This window comes from Anastrepha ludens, chromosome 2 (genome assembly GCF_028408465.1).
Source record: "Anastrepha ludens isolate Willacy chromosome 2, idAnaLude1.1, whole genome shotgun sequence".
NCBI lineage: Eukaryota > Metazoa > Arthropoda > Insecta > Diptera > Tephritidae > Anastrepha > Anastrepha ludens.
This window is the reverse complement of record NC_071498.1, coordinates 102,245,268-102,269,027: the sequence shown is the minus strand read 5'-3', so window position 1 is coordinate 102,269,027 and position 23,760 is coordinate 102,245,268. Positions and strand designations below refer to the sequence as shown.

At 35.7% G+C, this 23,760-nt stretch overlaps 1 protein-coding gene across 1 annotated transcript in view; it reads right to left on the bottom strand.

Annotated features, from left to right (window-relative positions):
- The window catches only part of LOC128871655 (uncharacterized), a 66,498-nt gene that overhangs the window by 20,744 nt on the left and 21,994 nt on the right, over positions 1–23,760 (bottom strand). Inside the window, exons 8-13 of the mRNA XM_054113582.1 lie at positions 11,160–11,787; positions 10,944–11,099; positions 10,399–10,873; positions 10,101–10,339; positions 8,751–9,987; positions 8,327–8,541 (exon numbers count right to left, since the gene is read on the bottom strand). Coding sequence (XP_053969557.1) covers positions 8,327–8,541; positions 8,751–9,987; positions 10,101–10,339; positions 10,399–10,873; positions 10,944–11,099; positions 11,160–11,787 — 2,950 coding nt within the window. The remainder of the gene's footprint in view (positions 1–8,326; positions 8,542–8,750; positions 9,988–10,100; positions 10,340–10,398; positions 10,874–10,943; positions 11,100–11,159; positions 11,788–23,760) is intronic.

The following is a 23,760-nucleotide window of genomic DNA, read 5'->3' as shown; positions in this document are numbered from 1 at the left end:
GTGTAACAAAGCAAAGGCTTTCCGGCAAGAGTAAGAAAATTATTTTGTGTCCCCAACTGGTGAATTTTCTGGGCAGTATAAGTTATTATAATGCATATGAATAAGAGGTGTGTTCAAAAAGTATCGTGAATTTTGAATTTTCGCAGGTTACGTATATTCGAATTTCGATTTTTTTATGGCGATATGTTGGTACTCATGTCTCTCACTCATGCCGACGAGTTCGGTCATTTTGAATGCTCAGTTAATTGTTGACAGCTGCTTTGCTTGCACGTGTTTCGGCTCGTCTTCGATTTTTACCTATTCAAAAAGATGGATCAATGAACCCTTATCAAATTTTGTGTGAAAAACGAAATTAAGTGCGCGGATGCATTCCGAATGTTGACTTTGTCATACGGAGAAGCTACTTTGGACCAAAACAACGTTTTTCGGTGGTATAAAATGTTCTCAGAAGGCCGAGAAGATGTGAACGACGAAAAGCGTGCCGGATGACCGATCACTTCAACAACAGACAAAAAAATTGATGAAGTCAAGAAAATGGTATTGGTCAATCGTCGAATCACCGTTAGAAAAGTTGCTGAGGACCGAGACATATCGATTCGATTTTTTTCAATGATTTGGGCATGAGACGGGTCGCCGCAAAATTCGTACCGAAACTACTCAATTTCGACCAAAAGCAGCATCGCTTGAACATTGCTAATGAGATGTTGGACTCTGTCTGCGACGACCCAAATTTGCTCCAGAGGCTCATAACTGGTGACGAATCGTGGGCTTATGGTTATGACGTGGAAACCAAAGCTCAATCATCTCAATGGAAGCTGCCGCACGAACCAAGACCGAAAAAAGAGCGCCAAGTTCGGTCTAATGTAAAAGTTTTGCTTACCGTTTTCTTCGATTGCAGGGGCGTTGTGCATCGTGAGTTCTTGCCACAGAGTAAAACGGTCAATAAGGAATATTATCTGCAAGTTATGCGCAATTTGCGCTAAGCAATCCGCCAGAAACGCCCGGATTTGTGGAAGAACAAAAATTGGCTCTTGCATCACGATAACGCTCCTGCTCACACATCGTTGCTTGTGCGCGACTTTTTGGCCAGAACCAACACACTAATGATACCAGAGCCACCGCATTCCCCAGATCTGGTCCCCTGTGACTTTTTTTGTTGCCGAAACTGAAAAGGCCCATGGAAGGACGACGCTACGCTACGGTTGACGAGACGGCATCGAAGTAGAAATTTGAATTTGAATTTATTTATTACTAGTATAATAATACATTATAATTTATAATAAACTGTAAGTCCTACAGAGACTATTAAAAGTCTGTTCGTAGGCTAGTAGCATTTATAATGACAATCTTACAAACTAAATATAACATTTAACCAAATAAGTTTTGTATGTAACATACGTAACATACATTTAACTTACTAACTAACTAACAACAAACTTACTTATATCTAGCGGTTCTATGAAGAACATAAAATAATTTTCTTTTTTTATTTTATTTTTTTTTTTTATTTTATTTTTTATTTATTTTATTTTACAATGAAATAGCGCGATATTAACAAATATCATAGGTGTAAATTAGTTTTTGTTAACCAGATTTTTATATATTTTTTATTTTTGTCGTTAATTACATCATAGGCTTTTAACCTCTTTGGAAGCTGATTAAATATTTTAATGCTATGGTTTATGTAACATTTTGAACCAATACGTAATTTACATTTTATGTGCTCAATTTGTCTATTTCTAGTATTTATTATCCTTGATAGAAAAGAATTCTTTAAGTTATTGTAATTTTGTATTAAAGCTGTAAAGTAGAACAACTTTTTTATCGAAATAATGTTGTTAATCTTTAAGGAATTATCTGTTATTGAGTTTTGTTTACTCTTAAATATTATTTTTAATATTTTATTTTGTACTAATTCAATCCTATTTAGTTCAGATCTGTACGCACCTCCCCAAGCTACGATACCGTAAGAGGTGACTGACTCAAATAGATCATAGGAGCTGAACAAGATAAAAAAAAAAATGATTTTTTGAAGTGCTTCGAAGAGTGGAAAAAACGTTGGCACAAGTGCATAATATCTCATGAGGATTACTTTGAAGGGGACAAATTAGATATATATGAATAAATAAATAATTTTTGAAAAAACACAAAATTCACGATACTTTCTGCCCACCTCGTATATGGCTGTTCTTCTTCTTAATTTGCTCGATAGCCGCTTAAACAATTTTGGTTGAGTTTTATTATTAATAAATTTATTATTTTATTTAAATGAACTAAAAAATTAGTACAATGAATTGAAAATTAATTAAAAATAATATATAAAACTTTCACTAATTCGTATTCTTCAATGGTTGCTTCCCATGCCAAAAAGTTTCTTCCCCAGCCAATAAATTGATTGCCGATTTTCATCGGAGCTCAAATGGCAGATAAGAATCGACTCATTTGTTACAATTCGGTTGCCTAACATCCGGTAAAAGTGTGTTCACATGATTTAGCAGATTTTACCGCAATTTGAAAAGTTGTGAGCATTCACACTATCGGTACACGAAATGAGCCAAAAATCGGTACAATGCGTAGATAATGGGATATTATTGGGTATGGGAATAATTTTCCGCCCTTTCTTAGCCAAAGGTACGAATTATTTAAACGATGAAATAACACTGTGTGCCAAAAAAAAAAAATTAAATATACTTTTATGGAGACCTAGCACAACTTGTGGGGCTAGAAAAACTAAAAAAATGGTATAGGAAAAATTTCCAATACACCCCCAAAATCTCATTTTATGGCCATAAAACCGTTTTTCAGTAGGTTGGTGTGAAGAATCACTCCTAACTTCGCCAATTTCCATCCGATTTCGAATTTGTTTTTTTAGTTCGAATGAACAAAAACAAACTTTGTTGACAGTGTGTTGGCAATTTTTCTGAAATGACAACTGACGTGACTGTAGACGGAAGTATTTGGAATTTTTTTATTTTTTCTCTATTTTTTCAACTTTGACATAATTTTTATGATATTATCCGATATTGAGGATTTTTTTTAGTACCCTACTGTTATAGAAAATTTAATTTTGCGTCGAATGAGCTATATTTGAGTGTAATTGAATTAAAATTGATAGAGTTGTGTGAGTTTTAAAAAAATTTTTTTTTTCTTACTAAGTTGGTATGTAGGTATAACTTACGCTAAATGGGAATAAGGGCGCGTTTCGAAGCATGAAAATGATAACAAGTGTCATTATAAACACATAATATTTATTGGAGTATTGTGCAGTGCAGCACTGTACGGTATGGTACGGTGCAGTACACAACGGAACTGGTTCCAAACTTAAAAATGCATCTGACGAAAAATTCGAGCTCTTTTGACTTGATCCATTCATTGAACCAATTTGCGATGCTCCCGTAAGAATAAACCGCTCTCCAATAAGGGCAGACTGACTGCATTGATCGGAACAGATGGTGACCCGAAGGTGCAATGTCTGGGGAATACGGCGGGTGGGGCCAGGTTTCCCAATTCAGTTACTGTAAATATTTCTGGATCAATTTAGCAACGTGTGGCCTGGCGTTGTGTTTTCATGCAGCAAAATCGAATCAAGTCTACCGTCCCATTCCGCCGCTTTTCTTTGAGAGCTCAATTCAAACGCATTATCGGCAGTCGGTAACGATCGCCAGTTATGGGTTCAGATGTTTTTTTTTTTTGTTTTTGTTCCTTGTTCACTGCAACGGGAGCATAGGGCCTCGACAAGACTTGTCTTGCGTTGGTTTCGTTAATCTATTTGATTGCTGACATTTCACCTATCATTGCTTAGGAGAAAAAAGAACTCATTCCTCAAACACAAAAAAACTTTTTCTTGCAATCATTTCCATCCTTACTCCCCCACAATAGTCAGCGCATTATTTGCATTTTGGTTGCTCCAACTAGTTCAGATGGTTTAAGGAGTTCATAATAGATGACACCCTTCTGATCCCACCAGATGCACAACATAGCCTTTGAAGCAGGATTTTTTTTTCGCTGTCGATGGACCTGGTCCACGTAGCAGGCTCCAACATTTTCGACATTTAGGGCAATCATAATAGATCCAATTTTCATCGCCAGTGACGATGCGATGAAGGAAACCTTTTCTTTTCTGGCAGCGTCGAGTCTTTACAAGTTGTATTTGATGGGGGTTGATTACCGTAAATATTGATCAATATACGATACGTTTCAGCTGCACTTTTCTTTAAAAGGTAATAATGAACCATGACTTCCCGCAAAGGCTGTTTTTTCGGGACGAACGTAGACATTTTTGACGTCAGATAAAAATAATCATTATACTTTTAACGAATGCCAACTACTGCGATTGAGACCTCACATATACACCGTCAAATCTCCAGTATATTACTAGAGCGAACACAAAAATATTATCAGGAGCGACACCTCGTTTAGGAGGGTGAACACTTATTCCTATACCCAATAGAGCGCAAAGAACTGGGCGATTATCACTTGATGCACTGTAGACACGGTGGGATGACATGATCAAACGAGAGATATTAAAATAACCAAAAATTGTAATATTTTTTCAATATAGGATCAAAGCAACTAAAATTTTTATGGAAATTACTTTTCAAGGAATATTGTAAGTTCGTTTTCCAAGTTTGATACCTTCATGTCCTTTCATAATGGATTTATTGATATGTAATAATTTTTGGCTCAAATTTGTTACCCTAAGTAATTTGTTACCTGGAAAGTCCACTATTGATTCCATACAAAACAGGACCGCGTTGGCTATGCGAATAATATCGCATAATATTAATATCTATTGGAGGATTTTTTTCTTTATTTATCTACTTATATCTTACGTTTATTCTAAGTACGTGTTTTGAAATATTTCATAAAATTTTAAATTCTTTTTATATTTTTGCAAAAAAAAAAAACAGTTTTTTCTTAACTTTGTTAATATCCTGAAGACGTTTATTTTAACTGTGAAAGAAAGATTGAAAATTTATTATGATAATATCTTATAATTTTGCGGCCGCCGTAGCCGAATGGATTTTGTGCGAGACTACCATTCAGAATTCAGAGAGAACGTAGGTTCGAATCTCGGTGAAACAGCAAAATGAAGAAAAACATTTTTCTATTAGCGGTCGCCCTTCGGCAAGCAGTGGCAAACCTCCGAGTGTATTTCCTCATAAAAATATCTGCATTCGGAGTCGGCTTGAAACTGTAGGTCCCTCCATTTGTGGAACAACATCAAGACGCACACCACAAATAGGAGGAGGAGCTCGGCCAAACATCCAAAAAGGGTGTACGCGCCAATTATATATATGGTATATATATAAAGTATGAATACATAAAATTATAAATTAAGATACAAATATAATTTTTGCATAACCGTCTTTGTGAAATTTTGGTAAATCCATAATGCGGGCAATTTTGTCTGGTTGTGAAATTCAAAAGATATGCGCGTGTATTTATTATTTTTTATGTTTTAACAAAATGAAATTGTACAGTCAAAACCGTTTTGTCCCAATGGGATTAGAGATTTTGTAATTATGATTATAATTCCTCCATTCAAAGTTTCATTGAAAACCCTCTTTCCTTCTTTTACATATCTGCGTCATACCCATGAATTCTTGTGTGCTCTGTCACTCACATTGTTTTGATCTCAAAGGCGTACTTAGGTAGAATGTTTGGAATTTTTAGTATCATTTAATTGGTTGAAAACAGTTTTGATGGCGAATGCGCTAACCCTACAATAACAGTTTTCTATCTTCTCACATACATATACCGCAACGGTGGAACCTAGCTTATATGACACAACACGCTCAGTACCGTTTTCGGATTTCGAAATGAAATAAAATAAAAGGGATTTTTTTAATCCAAGTAAAGAGTTTGCTTTGTTGTTGTAAGACGATGATGTGAATTCAGAGCAGAGCGAATCAGAAAGTGGGAGTATACAGAGAAATAAAATGATTTATACTGACAGCCTCGTTATTTCATAGTGACATCGTATGAAAAAATGCCTACACAAACTGTCGCTTGTTGAAAATGTCTTAAACATGAATGTATGTATATGTATATAGATATGTCAGTACATAAATCGTTGAGTTATAAAAGTTGGTATAATAGATTTTCTCACTTCTCATGGCATTTTGTATGTTTGTTATTGTTATATTTTGAGTTAATTTGATTATAATGCTTACGTTGAACCATCAAATAGCTAAATTACGTAATTATTTACGAAATTGCACACTTGTGACTTCTGAGAAAGCAGCTCGAAAAATGTTATGGAATCCCATAATCATAAATTTAATTATACCCTCTTAAATAAAAATGTGTGTTACTGATGAAGCTTTTATTGCAGGTATTATCGGTTTTCAAAGCTCAGTCATGGATGATAAAACAACATTTAACATTTGTATATACGTATATCATAATCAATAACCGTTATATGTTTATAACCGAGTTTTATAAGAGTTTAAGTACCGACCACGTACATAGCAGATAAAACTTGTTCAGCAAATTTTCAAATCATTAAAAAAAATATATTTAAATTGTTTTTTCAGAGTACATTGTAACGCCACTTATCGAGATTTATATACAGAATTATAAAAAACGAGCTGCCAAAGTTTGGCCCAATAATAACTAGGGAAGTGTTTTTATGATAGTCAGTGGGAAAAGTAGAGAGTAAAATGTAGGATTTGGCTCAATAAAACGCCTTCCCGCACCACAGTGATGTAAAGTAAGTAACTAATATAAATTATGTTAACACAAATGTACATACATATGTTTGCATAGATATGCAGTGATTGCATAATTTCATGTGATGTACGCTAAAATAACAAAAAGTGGAAAAAAATATTAAAAAAATTAAAATTAATCAATTCAAAGGTCGTGAAGGCCTTTTGCTTCAGCGCTTATTGACTATGAACTCTAGAAATAATGATTCTATGCATGCATATGTGTAGGTATAGCACTTCTTATTGTAATTTATGCTTGTAGCTGATACAATTTTAATATCAATGTTTACATATGCCACTCATATAAAAGTTCTGTAGAATGTCATTAGCAAATATACGCCGACGTACATAAGTATGGTTCATTGGTACTTGAAAGCTGTAGCCCATGACTGTACCCGACGTCATTTCCACTCCATTCAATACCACCTCGATCAAAAAGTTCCCGGAATATATTCAGAATATTGAAAATAGAAGTTTATGGTATTCCTCAAAAGTGATATTATCGCCTTCAAAGTACTTCCTCTCAACTGCCACGCACTTATGCCAGCGTTTGATCCAGCTCTCGAAACATTTCCGGTATAGCCAACAGAGCCGATTGCTTCGATTTTTCCATTGCTTAAGAGAAGTTGCACAAAGCCCAGGGTGGAAAGTCATCGTGTAAATTGGCTTAAAGTCCTTGGATAAAATAATAGAAATTCTTTGCTGTGAAGTTTTGGTAGAATTCAATTCGATTCGAGAAACAGCGACTTTCAAGCTTACAATTTATATAAAGGGTTTTCCAGTAACAGGTGTTATTTTGGAATGGATTGCGCCATCGAGAGATGATTAACGATTTTTTATGGCCGGAATTGGATGGTACTGATCTGGACAACGTTTATTTTAAACAAGACGGCACTACGTGCCACACAAGCAACGAAAGCCTTTTCTGGGAAAAGTTTCCATGCCGTGCTATCTCTCGAAGAGGTGATCACAATTGGCCACCGAGATCTTGTGATTTAACACCTTGTGACTTTTTTCTTTGGGCCCACGTGAAAGAAAAGGTGTAGCTCAGCAGCCCAGGGTCGATTCAAGACCTCAAAGATGGAATTCGTGAGGCTAACGAGGACAAAGGGCAGCCACTTTGCAATTCGGTAATGGAACATTTCATGAAAAGGATATTGTCCTGCAAGCGTGGTCGTGGTGGTCATTTGCCAGATGTTATTTTCCACTATTAACGGCATACCTTCCTCCTCTTATTGGAAAACCCATACTACACCTCCCTAAGTGAAAATAAAAATAATTTTTTTCAGCTAGTGAGATATTGTCAATAGATGTTGCCATTACATTTTTACACAGCATATTCGAAGAGCTGATGGTACTTCCTGCATATTTTAAAAAAGTGTTTTTTGTTGTTGGGATCTAATACTCTTGCAGCAAATGAGTAAGCTTACGCAACTTTCAAAAATATTTTCGTTGTTAATTTTTTATTTTTCATTTTTTATTTGTTAAGAGATTGGAAGCGACTTACTGTCACAGGCACTTTTTTCATTGTCTTCTACTTACTATAGTTTGTTATGTATAATGCTTCAGTATATTTTTAATGACATTTGTTAATTTCAGTTTTCTACAAAAACCGTGGAAGCGTCAAAAAGATCGCCATTAACACAGATAAGAGGGATGCGCTAATTGCTGCACTTCCACTACGTCCGTAACTCTTCACAAACGAAATAATCTCTGCGCTATTTTTGTCCAGCCAGTCAAAATTCACCTGCATATTTGAGTTTACTGTGTCCTCTAGATTCGCTTGCACTTTAGTGCTGCTCTTTACTGTGTCTACCAGCGCAAGGAGCTGAAAAGTTAAATGTTTTTTTATAGATGTATGAATCTATGTACTCGTACATGGTGGCACAAAATTAATCACCCTGTGAAAGATATATAATTTTTACAAATGGCTAAGTGCGTCATTCATATTTGACACTTGTGATTGGATGATTAAGTTTGCGCCCCAGCTTGTATGTATGCATTTATCTATTCGCCTATTTCTTAGCTGTTACTTACCTTCTGCTTTTGACTTTCATTATTCACATAACTGCTCATTCTCACTATATCACTGCTGAGCGGATTAGCGGAGCCTGTACTGTTTGAGAGATTGGAGTATGCTTCCCAATTAGTATTGAGGAAATCAATACTGACCAACAGACCAGTTATACTGCGCGAATAGGTTGCCCTCAATATGGAGGTGCGCTCCGAACTAGTAAACGCGTTGCCCAAGTTTATGGCGCTGTTAACAAATAATTGCAATTGCTCTTCTTTTTCGGAACAACCCAGTGCACTTAACAGGGTGCTACGATACGTTGAATCGCTTGATTTTAGGAGATCATTTAAGAAGTAATTGTAATCATCATTAGTAGACTGACGTAGACCATTACAGTAAGCTTGCGATTTTAGATTTGGTTCGATGGCAATGCCATTGTAGATGACATCCCTCAATTTAGTATTGGCATCGTTTAGACAGTCCTCATTACCTACTAAACAGGCCAGATTAATTGCAATATTTCGTGTGAATTTGCGTAGTAGCTGTTCGCCGGACATTTCATTGACACCCAACTGCTCGTATATATTTTTTACCAGTGGAGCAATGAACTCTTTGAAGTTATTGTAGTCGGAGTGTCCGCTGAGGTATGCATTGTAAGTCGTTATGATAGAGTTGGCTGCTGACCAAGGGGCATACTGATCCTCGCCGGGTAGATAGGCCAACAAATTCAGAAGAATTTTCTGTGACAAACGATCATTAGAAACGAACTTATAGGCATCGTATAAGAGTTGAGCGCGATTGCGGTGGTGAACATTGTATGGGCGATCTATCAAACCCGCAGCAATAAGTAGCCAATTTTGTTCGTCGTAGTTAATGCGATAGTAGCCGGTGGATTGTTTATTCAAAATCAACCAATCATCAGCGGCAACTCCCGTATCTGTGATATTAATTTCTTTCGTATTGAGTAGATAGTGCGTAGCTGTGGTATTACGAAAATCTGCATTCGAGCGAGAAGCATAGTTGAATGGGACGTAGTAGGTATTGCCGGAATTAATGGTTACATTGTCATGATATGCGGTTTGTGTGACAGTGAATGTGTTTGTGGCATAATTGCGAGTCACCGTGAGTAGCGGATAGCTAGATTGCTGCGACCATGTGGGCAACATTACATTTAAGTTTGCAGGAATACTGATTTTGTGTTCGGTAACCGCGCTCTGCAACGCGTCGAACAGATCCCATTCTTCGCCCGAACCGAACTGGCTGGAAAATACATATTTGTGGTAAGCAATAAGCAAATTTTCCGAAATTAAAAAAAAAAAAAATGGCAGATGATAGTTCTCATGATTTCATTACATTATTTAGCGGGTACTTACTTCGTGGTTAGATATTTGTTTAAGCCGGAACGAAAGACTTCATCGCCCAAAGCATGTTGCCACATGGAGAGTACACAGGCGGATTTGGCATAAGAAGATGTGCCGTAACGCGCCGAAATCTCAGCTGACGTTTGCGCATAATGGGTCATTGGAACTACAGTACCTCTTCCATCATTGGTTAGTGCCGATTGATAATCGGCAGTATGCCACATTTGATAGACGTCCCATTCTGGATAAACCTATGTAGGGAGTTTTAGTATACTTGGAGCGAAGAGTTAATATATATTAATTGACTCACTTCATCCACTGCATGGTATGAATAGAGTGTGGCGAAGCCTTCCTTTAGCCACAAATATGTCCACCACCTGACTGTTACATGATTGCCAAACCATTGGTGAGTAAATTCGTGTGCAATTATATTGGCGATTGAAGTCTGTGAACTCGTCGTTGAAGAACTTTTATTAAAGAGCAAGTACGCTTCACCATACGTGACCAATCCCCAATTTTCCATAGCGCCACCCTTGCCGGGTATTGCCACTTGTACCATTCTCGGCAAAGCAAATGGCACATTGTACAAATCGGCTAAACGCTGTAAGATCAATATGCCCGAGACTAGACCGAATTCATGATTTTCAGCAGTTCCTGGCTTGGAATAAAGGCGGTGTGGCAGTGAATGCAGCACGCCCTCAGACCACACATAATCGGATACATGAAAAGCAATCAAATATGTGGGAACAGTCACATTGGTCTTATCGAACACAGTAACGCCGTCCCTGTAAATAGGATTTTTTTGTTTGACTGTAAAACATTTTTATTATACTAAAGTTTATGTGAAATTCATACGAGCTGGCAGTTTCGTTTTTCGGCATATTGGAGAGAGCACTGTAAGAGTCATCGTGCCTAATCGTTATTGTGAAGGTGGCACGTTTGGCTGGTTCATCGTAACAAGGAAACCCGTGACGTGCATTTGTGGACTCGAATTGTGTCGTTGCCATATAACTGTAAATACCGAATGAATTTTAGTAACTTTTTCTATTCGCTTTTTTATTGCTGTCTTACTGTGGTGTATTCAACTCGTCTGTATAGGAGAGCATATGGAATCCCGAAGTGGTGGTACCTAATTCTCCTTTATACGCAATAGTCAAAGTCCAGTTGGTACCTTTAATTAAACTGAGAGTTGTATTTACCGGCGTTAAGCTAAGGAATTCTCGTGCTTCTTCGTATGACCAACTCATTTCATAGGTAATCGCGTTTAGTTCGTCCGCATTTTGAATGGTAGCCACAAAGCTGTCAAGTTGACGTGCATGCACCACAATAGTCCTTGTATCCTCGATGGCCGTCAGTAAAATTTGAACTTGGCCTGTGAAGTTTCTGGTGCCATTATGCACATTAGTGGTTAAATCGATATTGTAATGTATGGGTTCGGTGTTGTTCGGTAAGCGGTAGTTGGTATCATCTCGCAAGCTATAATCGTTTCCTGATTCTTTATCAGAGATACGTGCGTTGAAATTTTCGCCATACAGTGGCGGTAGATGTCCTATTGTCGCTTCGGATATCGCCAAACCGGATACGATGATGGTGATCGTGGTCCAAAGGACAACGTTAACTGCTAATTGACCGCGAATCATTTTGCGAACTAAGCGGCCGTAGCTCAATAAACGAAATAAACGGCACACATTTATTGAGGCTCATTTTAAAGGTTTTAATTTTTATGTACTTGAATCAGTGAATTGGCTATCAGCAATTGAATTGCAGTTTTATAAATGCATGATGGGATATAGTGCGCTCTCCTTCGCTAGGGCTGATAGACTTGCTTGTAGATCTAAGGGGTGTTTCGGATGTCGCCCTTATCTTTTAATTTCCATTACTATCTTTATGATGTTCTTAACAGTAAAAGGTATTCCAACTAGTCTGGTCATTTTATGCAGTGTTACGCAATATTTTTATAGTGGTATGCTGCTCCTTTATATCGGGTAATTAAGGTTGATAAGACGTGAATACTTGGCATAAGGAAGTTACGATAAAGTAAATCGCCATTACTTAGAATGCGTGTACTTGTTTAGTTATAAGGTATCATGATTATTGGACATTTATACATACTTGTGTTAATTTCATGCTGAGGATATCTAATCAACTGCTTTTAGCTGTCACGTACTCGTGGTGACCGTTAACAAATAATCTTTATTAACGGATTCAGTTATTTATTAGCAGAAATGGTATCGATAGAGACAAGCTCACAGGGTATTTCATTGCAAGCTCTGTGTTTGGTGGTAAATATACTTCTGTGTAATATAGCATCTCTGTCTATCTCTGTCTCTATTCTTCCCTATCTCTTTCTCTGATACATTTCCCCTTCCCTCCTTGACTATCTACCATCTTTCCAGAGCTTTAAATACGAGTACAATGGGCTTTTTAGCGTGAGTGTTTTAGGAGCCACCAAATCTCGTGGTGCTCCTTGGCTCGACCTTTTCAAAATTCAATATAACAACGTTACCAGTATTTATGAAGGGATGACCTTCAGCTCCTTCGTCGCCTTCTCTTTGAACTCCTCCATCGACTGAAATCTCCTTCCACGAAGTGGTAACTTCAACTTGGGAAACAAAAAGAAGACGCATGGGGCCATATCAGGTGAATAAGGTACTTGCACGATGGTATTTACTTGGTGTTTGGTCAAATAATCCAGCACAATTTGGGCTCGGCGCGATGACGCGTTATCATCATGCAAAATCCAATAATTGTTTGTCCACATTTCCGGCCGTTTGCGACGTACAGCATCTCTCAAACGCTTCAAAACGGATAAATAATATTGACTGGCCCGATGAAAGGTACTCATGGTAAACTACGTTTTGGCAATAAAAGAAAACAGTCAATTAAACATTCCCGGTACTTTTTGATCATTGGGTCGCAATACGTATTGTGCATGTGCAAATTGCTAGTTTTCTGAGAAATTTAGAAAGCATACGTTTGTACAAAATGGATTCCGCGATTCTTATGTACACACCCCAAGAGTCGAAAAATGTCACGTACATGTCTTTTTTTCGAAGGCCGATGCTTTTGTAATTTTGTGTCGAAATTTCCGACAAGTCACAGGGAACTGAGGGAGCTATAGAACTTTAACTGAAAGAATTTAACCAGGGCAACTTGGTACTAGTGGCGCTTTGGTTTCATGAGTGCCAGAGGTGACATAAAATAAGTGGTAGAAAAGCAAAATTTGGTGATACAGATGTTCGTGAAATCAAACGATTCTTCTTAATTGGCGCTACAACCGCTTACGTGATTTTGGTCGAGTTTAACAAAGCGCGCTAGTCGTTTCTTTCTCGTGCTAACCGGCGCCAGTTGGACACACCAAGTCAAGCCAAATCCTTCTCCACCTGATCTTTCCAACGCAGAGAACGACATGACCCAGCCAGCGTAGTCGCTGGATCTTTATTCGCTGTGCTATGTCTGTGTCGTCGTAAGCTCATACAGCTCATACAGAAATCAAACGATTAGCTATAAATAAATCAAATAACTCTGCTGAAATGAAACACCCCCTTAATTTGGAAGTTATTACCCGTCGCGCGCAAGAAATTCTGCAAACGGATTCTAGTCTAGAATATGTAAAACGAGTACCTAAACCTAAGTTAACCACACGGCACAAGCAGGTCAGATTGTTATTTACAGAAACATACCAATTTTGGGAAGATTGATGGGAAAGAGTAATGTTTTCCGAGGAAAAAAAATTCAATCTGGACGGATCAGATGGTTCCTAATTGTATTGGCATGCTAAACGGAAGACAATGGAGGAGTGAATGGCTCGTAATGGTTTGGGCAGCTATTAGTGTCGAAGAACAAAACGCCTATATGTTCATATCCACAAATTTGAATAGTTTCTAGTATATAGAACTTCTAGACGAAGTATTTATTACTTTTTTTGATGATAATTCATATGAGGAGTTGATTTTCCAGCATGGCAACGCAGCCGTTCATGCTTCCGAAGCAACAAAGGAGTTTTAGGCAGGAAAAAAACTACGAATTTTTGAATAGTCTGCCACAGCCCTGACCTTAAGGGGGGAACCTGGTAATACATTTTTTTTTTCGTTTTAAGCGATTCCTAACATATTTCAGAATATTCGCACAAAGTTACAGAGCCTAATTCTCAATATTTCCGTAGATACAAATCCAAAGGTAGGCGAGCGTTAGGTAGTTACGCTGTAACCGGACAGCTTAGTACAAACTTTATCTTTTTTCTCGACTTTTCATTTTTATGATTTCTTTGAATTGGCGTACATGAATGAAAAGTATTAAATTCTCTTCTATTTGAACTAACAAAATAGATAAACAAAATTTTTCAAGATTTTTATACGAAGTTGAAGTGAATTTTCTTTTTATAGAAAGGCATTTTTTTCTTTAAAACCTCAAAAAAGTTGAAATTTTGGAATTTCTCTCAGTTTCCTTAGTTCATCTAGAATAAAAAATCATGATAATTAGAAATCCATTTGAATTTTTTGGTTTAGATAATAATTACGAGCTGTATCTTGTACGCCAGTTGGAAACTCCAGCGTTGCAGCGCTCTACTAATTTCTATGTTAAACATTTTTTTCAACTTATTTTAACCAGTACAACATTTTTTTATACTTTTTAAATGTACATTAAAAGATAGAAAAAACTTTGCAGTGCTAAATTAGTTTTTTCCTTTAAAACAAAATCGCAAAGAGATGCAATTTTTAGACCTCATAAACCAGGCTCCCCCCTTAACTCAATCGAAAATGTATGGATAATACTTTCAAAATCGGTTTTCTTAAATGAAATCTTTAAAATTTTCATCAAATTCACTTTCAAAAAATTTCAAATTTAAATCCATTTAAATATATTAGTTTTATTGTATCCCATCTCTACTTAAATATAAGCTACACCTTGTTCTGATATAAATTTCAATGAAAATTTTTGAAAATTATTACTCTAAGCGCTCAAAGCCATAAAAGTGCGATTGATGTCGAATGATCAAAAATTTATCAAAATATTACAGAAACTTAATCAAATCGATGCCTCGACGACTTCAACTATTTATAATCAAAGGAGGATCCAAAACAAATTACTAAGCTCCACATTATAAACTAACCACAAAAATTCTATTTGTATATTTTAAATATAAAAGATGATATAGATATTACTTTTCTTAATAATTAATTTAAGTTTCGTGAAATGTGTGCTTTTTTCTAGATATTTTTAAAATATTTTTTATTAAAAGTTTAAAATATACGAAATTTTGTTGGTTATATAATTTTTCGTGTGGTATATTAAAACCCCCTGATCGAGGAATGGAGGTTTATGTCTCCGTATTTTTTTTACACGTATTTGAAGCGGCCGCTGTAGCCGAATGGGTTGCTGCGTGGCTACCATGACTTTCTTTTCTTTGGATTGCTGTAATGAATCCATTTTTCATCACCAGTCACGATGCGATGAAGAAAACCCTTCCTTTTTTGCCGCTGGAGCAGTTGTTCACAGGCGAAAAAACGACGTTCAACATCCCTTGGTTTTAATTCATAAGGAACCCAAGTCCCCTGTTTTTGAATCATTCCCAAATCATGCAATCGCTTGGAAATGGATTGGTGGGTAACTCGTAATACTGAAGCAAGCTCTTCTTGCGTTTGACACGGATCACGCAATCCAATTCCGTGTCTTTGAAGGTGTTTGACCTTCCTTCACGCGGACGGTCGTCAACATTAAAAACGTCGTCTTTGAAGCGACGAAACCAATCTCGGAACGTTGTTTCACTTAAAGCAGCATCTCCATAAACTTTTTGTAGCTCTCGATGCGCTCAGCCGCCGTTTTTTTCGAATGGAAGATGAAAATCAACATTTCCCGCAAATGACGATTATTCGGCAAAAATCAGATATTTTCTCAAAACCGAAAGTATATATACCAAAACAAAATCACCAATGCGTCGAAGCAGTTTGTTTACCATATGTCTAAGCTTGGTTTATGACGTTTAGGTTATGTTAGAATCGATTAGCACACATTGCTGGCGGCATCTATTGACAAACAGCGGGAACTTAGTTGCGCGCCTAATAAATTAACGGTTTTTTTAATAAGGAATATTATTGTGTGAACTCAAACTCGGTTTAACTAAAACACCAAATTAATGTTATTATTTATTTGTTAGAAGTTATGTAGAGTCAGCAACTCTTGGCGGTGCCTGGTCAAATACGAAAATTTTTAGTTAAAAAGTAATTTTTATAACAAAAATTTTATAACAAAAATGCTATTGTGCTTTTAATAAAACAAACATAAAAAATTGATTTTTCAGCCTTAAAAATGGGAACAATCGAATTTCTTGCAATATCATAAAAATAGTAAAAATTGTATGACAGCGCGATTTAGCGAAAATTTAAGGTAAAAACGAACATCGAAATTGAATTCCTTGACCTCAAAAATAGTAAAATACCATAACTTGCGAGTAGAATTCCTGAAAAATTAAAATATAATTTACCCGAAATCGCTAACTACAATTAAGTCACTCAAAAAACTGGATCTGTGCTCTTAAAATTCTCTTGTGATTTTGTTATGAGAGTTTGAAAATTCTATAAACTTTTACTTTCCTTAAATACGTAGAATTGTGTTGCACTATGCAATGTGTCCGACAAACACCCGCTTCATAACCAATTGCTGTAGTCGGCTCTTTGACTAATCTTTCCTGGTTACTTTCGTATGGAGCCCGCTCAGTTTCATAAAAATACGCCGAATATCGTATTTTAGTTCAGGAATTCGTCTTGGCTGTTTCGCATACAACTTTGATTTCAAAAATCCCAAAGAAAGAAACTCGCCGGCGGTTCGAAGCGCATATATTTGCAAGAGACACCTACATCTTTGAGACAAGTAACTTATTCAAGAAAAAATATTCTAAAAAAATATAGATAATCTATATTGCGCATTCGTACTATATGGCTTTACATTCTATCTCGTTCTCATAGTGATATTATCATTCCTATAGGTATTCATATTCGGGCATGTACCGACCCTGCAGAAAAAAGCTTTCGTACCGCACTGATGCGCTTCTAATTAATATAAAACTGTAACTGGCTCGTGCTTGTTCCCTGTTTCATAAAGTATAAGCAATCGGTGTTTTTACAAGGCTGCGCCTTTTTGACGATGGTTCGGAACTATTACTACTGATGAGAACACTCTGTTCATTTATCCAATAACTGCTTGCCATTGCTACATTCTGAAAATTATATTTATGAAAAACAAAATATGTTCCATTATCTCAGTAGTCGATAATCCATTGCCCATAGTGCATTGGCGTAGCATTCTGGAGATTCTAGATTCAAGAATCTAACTTTTAAGAATTTCCGTACCATCTAATCTGCAAGATTTTTGTAATCACTTATTTAAGAAATTAAATGAAGTGAAATACAACAAAAATTCGGTTATTTATTCTCTTTTCTCAAATAATTGTACTTTGTAGAGTTGCGTTTATTTTAAAGCTTATCATTAAGGGTAAGAAGAACGCCGGAAATCTAAAAAGAAGAAATGCATTTAGCAAGCTGTGCGAGCATGAGCAACAATGCTGTCCACACTTCAAAAGTAGTCATTGGCAAGCACCTTAACTCTGCTCACCGCCGATTACCAAGCGGAATGTTTTTCTTTCCAAGAGTGTGCAGGCTTTTTATAGGCAAAGGCAATCCTGTTATATCATAGAATTCAAATTTAGAAGTTGAAAAAAGTTATTACAATTTTAGGGCATTGCCGTATAAGAAAAACTTTAAATTAAATTTTAACAAGTAGAAGGTATGGCCATATAGAAATAAATACATAAATAATTTATAAAATATAATATAAGTATGCTACAACTTTAATTTATAAATTTAATAATTTATCTTTCACATAATATTTAATTAATTTTATTTTATTCGAAAAAACTGTATCATCCTTCAGTCCGACTCGAATCAGCAAGTTATTGTATCAGAAGCTAAAGTCTCCCCTCGATGTAATGTGAAAGAAGTGTGATTTGTCTTCATTGCTTTTTCTACAAAGCACTATCCCTTTTTGAACATAAATGTGGATACTTGCAAAACGATTCGCAAAGTGGCAAAATCGTCCTAATATTCTGAACCCAAAATTAGTTTCATTGGAATGAATTTTTCGTACAGCGATAACTCCCATTCGTATAATCGTTTATTCGTTTGTGCCATCGGATTTGTAATCCCTGCCTCTGGTGCACCTCAGGGTAGTGTTTTGGGACCTTTGTTATTTGTTTTGTTTATTAATGATATTTGTTCGTGTTTTTCCTTTGCTAATTTTATTATCTATGCTGATGATGTAAAAGTGAATAATTCATTTTCCTGGTATATTTCTTAATATTGAAAAATGTCATAAAATCACATTTTCTGAGCTTCAAAACCCGTTTATACCTCTTATCAATTATACATATCTTGCTTCGTCCGATGTGATAAAAGGTTTAGGGGTTTTCTTTAATACAAACCTTAATTTTATCACGCATTTAAATTATGCCGTTTCCAATTCACTTGCTATGCTCGCTTTTGTTAGACCCCACTAAGCTCACTTTACTGACCCATATACTCTTAAGACATTATACTCTGCGTTTGTTCGGTCCAAATTAAATTATGCTGCTTTTATTTGGATACCTTATCATGCATTCTATATAAATCTGGTGGAGAGGGTTAAAAAAATTTGTGTGCGGTTCGCACTACATTAACTCAATTTCTCAGACCCGAAACCATCATACGAATCCGGTTGCCGTTTGATTAGTCTTTTTCCATTAAGTAACAGAGGTACTTTTCGTTTATCTTTGATCTCATTAATGGCAAAATTGACTGCCCGGTTCTTCTAGAAAGAATACAGTTTAATGTTCCTTGCAGAAATTATCGTCGTTGCAAAGTTTTTTGCATTAATCTTAGTATGACAATATACCTATAGTGCCTATAATGCCAAAACCTTAATTATCTCTCAACCCTTTTCGATTTCGACCTTCCTAGGGCCAAAAAAGTATTTCAAATGCAATTAAAAAATTACTTTCTATGTAAGAAATATTTTTATGTTTGTTATTTTAGTTTTATAATTATTAATTTCGTTTAAATTCAATTGTAACTTGCATTTATTTTTAGCAATTTAATGGTTTCTTATGTTGATAATCTAATTTTACTACAATACAATTTTTAATATTAAATATTGTAAATTTGTATTTAAGTTCTGAATGTATATCTTAAATGTCTGTTGTGGATTTTGTTAGACATTAATGAATAAATAAATAAATAAAAAATACTATTTTAAAGTTAATTTCTTACTATATAAAGATTTATATCTGGCTTGAATTTGGTTGTAGCTGTTGTTCGATAATATACCTTTAACACATTCAGGTTAATAGTCCATTGTGATGCCGCATGGGCAATTTGCCTCGATCTCGTATAAACCCAATGCGAACTGAACAAAAACCTTAGAAGATCAATGATTTCCACAGTATTTCGTTCTATCTACTCACTGAAGAATTGTCTATCTAGAATGGCTAAATGTGATCCCAATAACCCAAATAGCTATGAGGTAGCAGTAACAGCTGTACTTGTAAGAAGTGCAACGAAATTGGCAATAAATGTAATTATATTAGTGAACTGAATGAGAAATTTGTTCAGTTGTCCGATTATATTGTAATAAAGGGTGATTTTTTAGCTATTATCTTTTTAAAAAGTTGGCTTAAACAGCTGACGCACGTTTCGTGTTTTGTTTCACTGTCAAACATCTTCAGTTTGGTCTATAATTTAACTATGAATCGTCTTACAAACGAACAACGCTTGCAAATCTTTGAATTTTATTAATTTATTATTAATTTTTTTTAATTTTATTTATTACCGAAAAATTGTGTTCAGCGACGAAGCTCATTTTTGGATCAATGGAATTTTGGAGTGAAGATCAGCCAGAAGAATTGCAAGAGCTACCAATGTATCCAGAAAAGCAAAAAAGGTCACAGTTTGGTGCGGTTTATGGGCTAGAGGTATCATTGGACCGTACTTCTTCAAAGATGCTACTAATCGTAACGTAACTGTGAATGGAACGTAACCGTGAAATGATATTCAAATTTTTTTTGCCCAAAATGCAAGAGCTTGACTTGCATGACATGTGGTTTTAGCAAGACGGTGCCACATGACACACAGTACGCATACCAATGGACTTGTTGAAAGGCGAGTTCCGTGAACATTTTATTTCATGTTCGGGTCCTGTCAATTGGTCACCCAGATAGTGCGATATAACACCTTTAGATTATATTTTGTGGGGCTATGTTAAAGCTTATGTCTATTCAGACAAGTCTGTTTCAGTTAACGCATTGGAAGGCAACATTAAAACATTTATATGTGAGATACCGGCCGAAACATTGGAAAGAGTATGCCAAAATTGGACTAAGCGGATGGACCATTTGAGGCACAGTCGCGGCCAACATTGCATGAAATAATCTTCAAACATTAAATTATATGGAATGTATTATCGATTTAAATAAAAGTTTCATGCATTTTTCTCAATTTTACGTGTGTTGTTTTGAAAAACTTTCCTATAGCTCTTAAAAAATCACCCTTTAGTAACACATGTCGTGAAAGGTATAGTGAGTGTATGAATGGTACGATACTTGGTTTTTGTTTTAAAAATGTCGTCGATTGTGAAGTTGTTAAGTCCGTACTTAGTGTCAAATCCAATGCTATAGGTCTGGAACGTATTCACCCCAAATTCTTTAAATATATACTACCAAAAACTCTACCGTATATTTTTTTTTCCTTGATATCTCTTGTCAAATTCACAATAAATCGCTTTCCTGAAGCGCAACAATTTGGTTAGTCCGTACCAATTTGGTTTCCGATCAAAAAAGTGCTGCACCACAACACTTATTAAGGTTTCAGATGAAAGCTTTCGACACTGTTGATCATGGACTACTTGACTTGAAACTTGATAAATTATTCAACTTTTCAGCGCCAGCATTGAGTCTAATAAAATCATAGCTTAGTGATCGTACGCAAGCCGTATGTGCCAGTCACAGCTTATCCAGCTATTTGGCTATAACCAAGGGTGTTCCCCAATCCGCTTTTGTTTGTACTACACGTCAATGATCTTCCAAACGTACTAAAATGTTGTAATATTCATGTTTATGCCGATGATGCTCAATTTTATGTTAGTTGCCCTGTTGTGGCCATCTATAAATTTATTAATTAACCTTAACACTGACTTAGAAAACGTTAACAAGTGGGCTTCGATAATAGGTTGCTCTTAAATCCAAAGAAATCGCAATGCATCGCAAAGAACCTAGGAATAACTTTTAATAGAAGTCTGACTTGGGATGGCTACATCTGTCGTACAATGGGCAAAGTCTATGGTATGCTACGATCATTATACGATCAGCACTTTACCCCAGTGAAAACTCGATTGCTTTTATCAAATACCAGCATTACTTTATAGTTGTGAGGTGTACGCCGAATGTGATAGTCTATATCGTAGTAAGCTTAATGTCCTTTACAACAACATTGCTAGATATGTGTATTGTATAAAACGCCACGAGCACATATCCGCTTTTTCTAAACTAATATTTTGTCGTCTTTCATTTGCTGCACTTTGCATAAAGATCGTCGAAAATTGTCCATTAAAAAATTAGCTCGGAATTGGATAGTAGCAAAAAATCTAAGTGTGCAAACCAATGCCATCAGGGCAATCCAAGAATGATTAAAATCATTGAAAGCTATTAAGCTAAATACAAGAAGAAGGAGATATTTTTTCTTTAAAATAATAGTGGAAAAACTCTTCCCTTATCTTCACTAATACTGATAATATTTAAGCTTTTGTTGTTTAATGGCTCTAGTGGTTTCTCTTCTATAAATTTTAAATATACTATAGGTGGTATTATCAGGCAACAAACACCCCGTAAGCTATTTTACCCTTTTGACCCCATTACCACATCTTTTACTTTTCTATTACTTATTATTTTTCGTAATATTTATACATATCTCCTAACATAATTGCTCAAATAAATGCTCCCTGAATGAAAGAGTAAAAACCCGGTAGCACATATCTTTCCAGCCGAATAAGCAACCTCGATTTATATTTATTTTAGTGAAGCGAAGTTTAGTCTAAAGTAAAAATCTGATTTATATGCTTGTATTTACCACTGTTCTCACTATAAATATTCACAAATTCGCATTACCACTCTGTTGTATCTGAGGTAGTGTGAACATCCACATATCTTCCCATTACTGAGCTGAAACTAGCCCAGATGATCACGGTAAATGTTTAGAATTATCGTAAGTGATATTCTAACATTTCCTGTGATTTGTTTATTTTTCAGACAAGCATCTGCAAAAAAAAAAGTGCCAGTCTAACGGTTAGACGCGATAGAAGTGAAACCTTCCGTAAAACAAACTGAGAGAGAATGAGACGAAAGCAGCATTAGGAGCGGGATAATTATAGGTTCATTATAATATTGCTATAAAGTTCATATTTTATTTTCTTCATTTTATTATTATTCATCCTCAATGTTTTCAATTTCAACAAACGATACGAGTGGCTTATGTTAGCTAAAATATGATACAAATGCTTTGGTTTCGATGTTGTCAACATATCTTTGAAATACCGCGTCAATTGTTGTTTTTGATCGTGTTGTCGATTCAGTGCGATTGTTACACATTTTAAATTGAATGTTGTGTTGAGAAAGTCAATTAAAGGAACCGCTTAAAATCATTAGAACTTTATCGTAATCTTTTCTAAGTATCCGCGATACTTCTGGTGTATACTTTATTAAATTTTCGTGAATGAATTCCGTGATGCCATTTATTGATTGATTCGGTGAGATATAAATTGCCACAATTAAAACTGTTTTTCTATTGCTCAATCTGGTTTCGCATGCACATATTTTTCCCATTTTAGAGAGCTGAACAGGCAGTGATTTTAGTTGCTGTGCATTCAGATCTATCTGTGGAGTTACAATACGAGCACCGTCATTTTGATTGTGGTATATTGCAATACCGCCTGCAATTGCGGTAAATATTTAAAAATGAAAATATTTACGAATATAAAAATACGGACGCAATACAGCACACGCGGTTGCTATTATGAGCGTCGTAACGCGTATATTACACAGACGTACTAACATACACACAAACATTCGTAGGATGCTTTGTCTAAGCAAGTATTAGGTAGTGTGGTATAGTTATACATAATGCCTTCTCGCTCACCGTGGCTCCGTAACACATACGTACTAGCATACATACAAACATACATACGTATGACGCTTGAACTAAACACCAAAGCAAGTAATAGGCAGTGTAGTATACATACTACAATACTCACTATACTAGTGTGGCTCAGCAGTACGCAGCCACACACATATACGTATATCAACATGTAACGCTTCGTAGTGTCGCTTTTTCGTTTCATCGAGTCTCAAATCACTCCCAACGATTCTAAAGAAGTTTTAACTTCAAAAACAAATACAAAACAAACTGTGGTTATTTAATAATGTCTTATGATGTCGCCTCAATCTATAAGCCAGGGCGTTGATCGCTTAAGAATCATTGCTTATTCTGAGCAAGAATCTTCATTAACATTTAACATGTCCTCCGTACTGATATGCTTAGTGTGGAACTTCATCACGGCACCGAACCTTAATTTTCTCATGAGTTGATATTTTCCT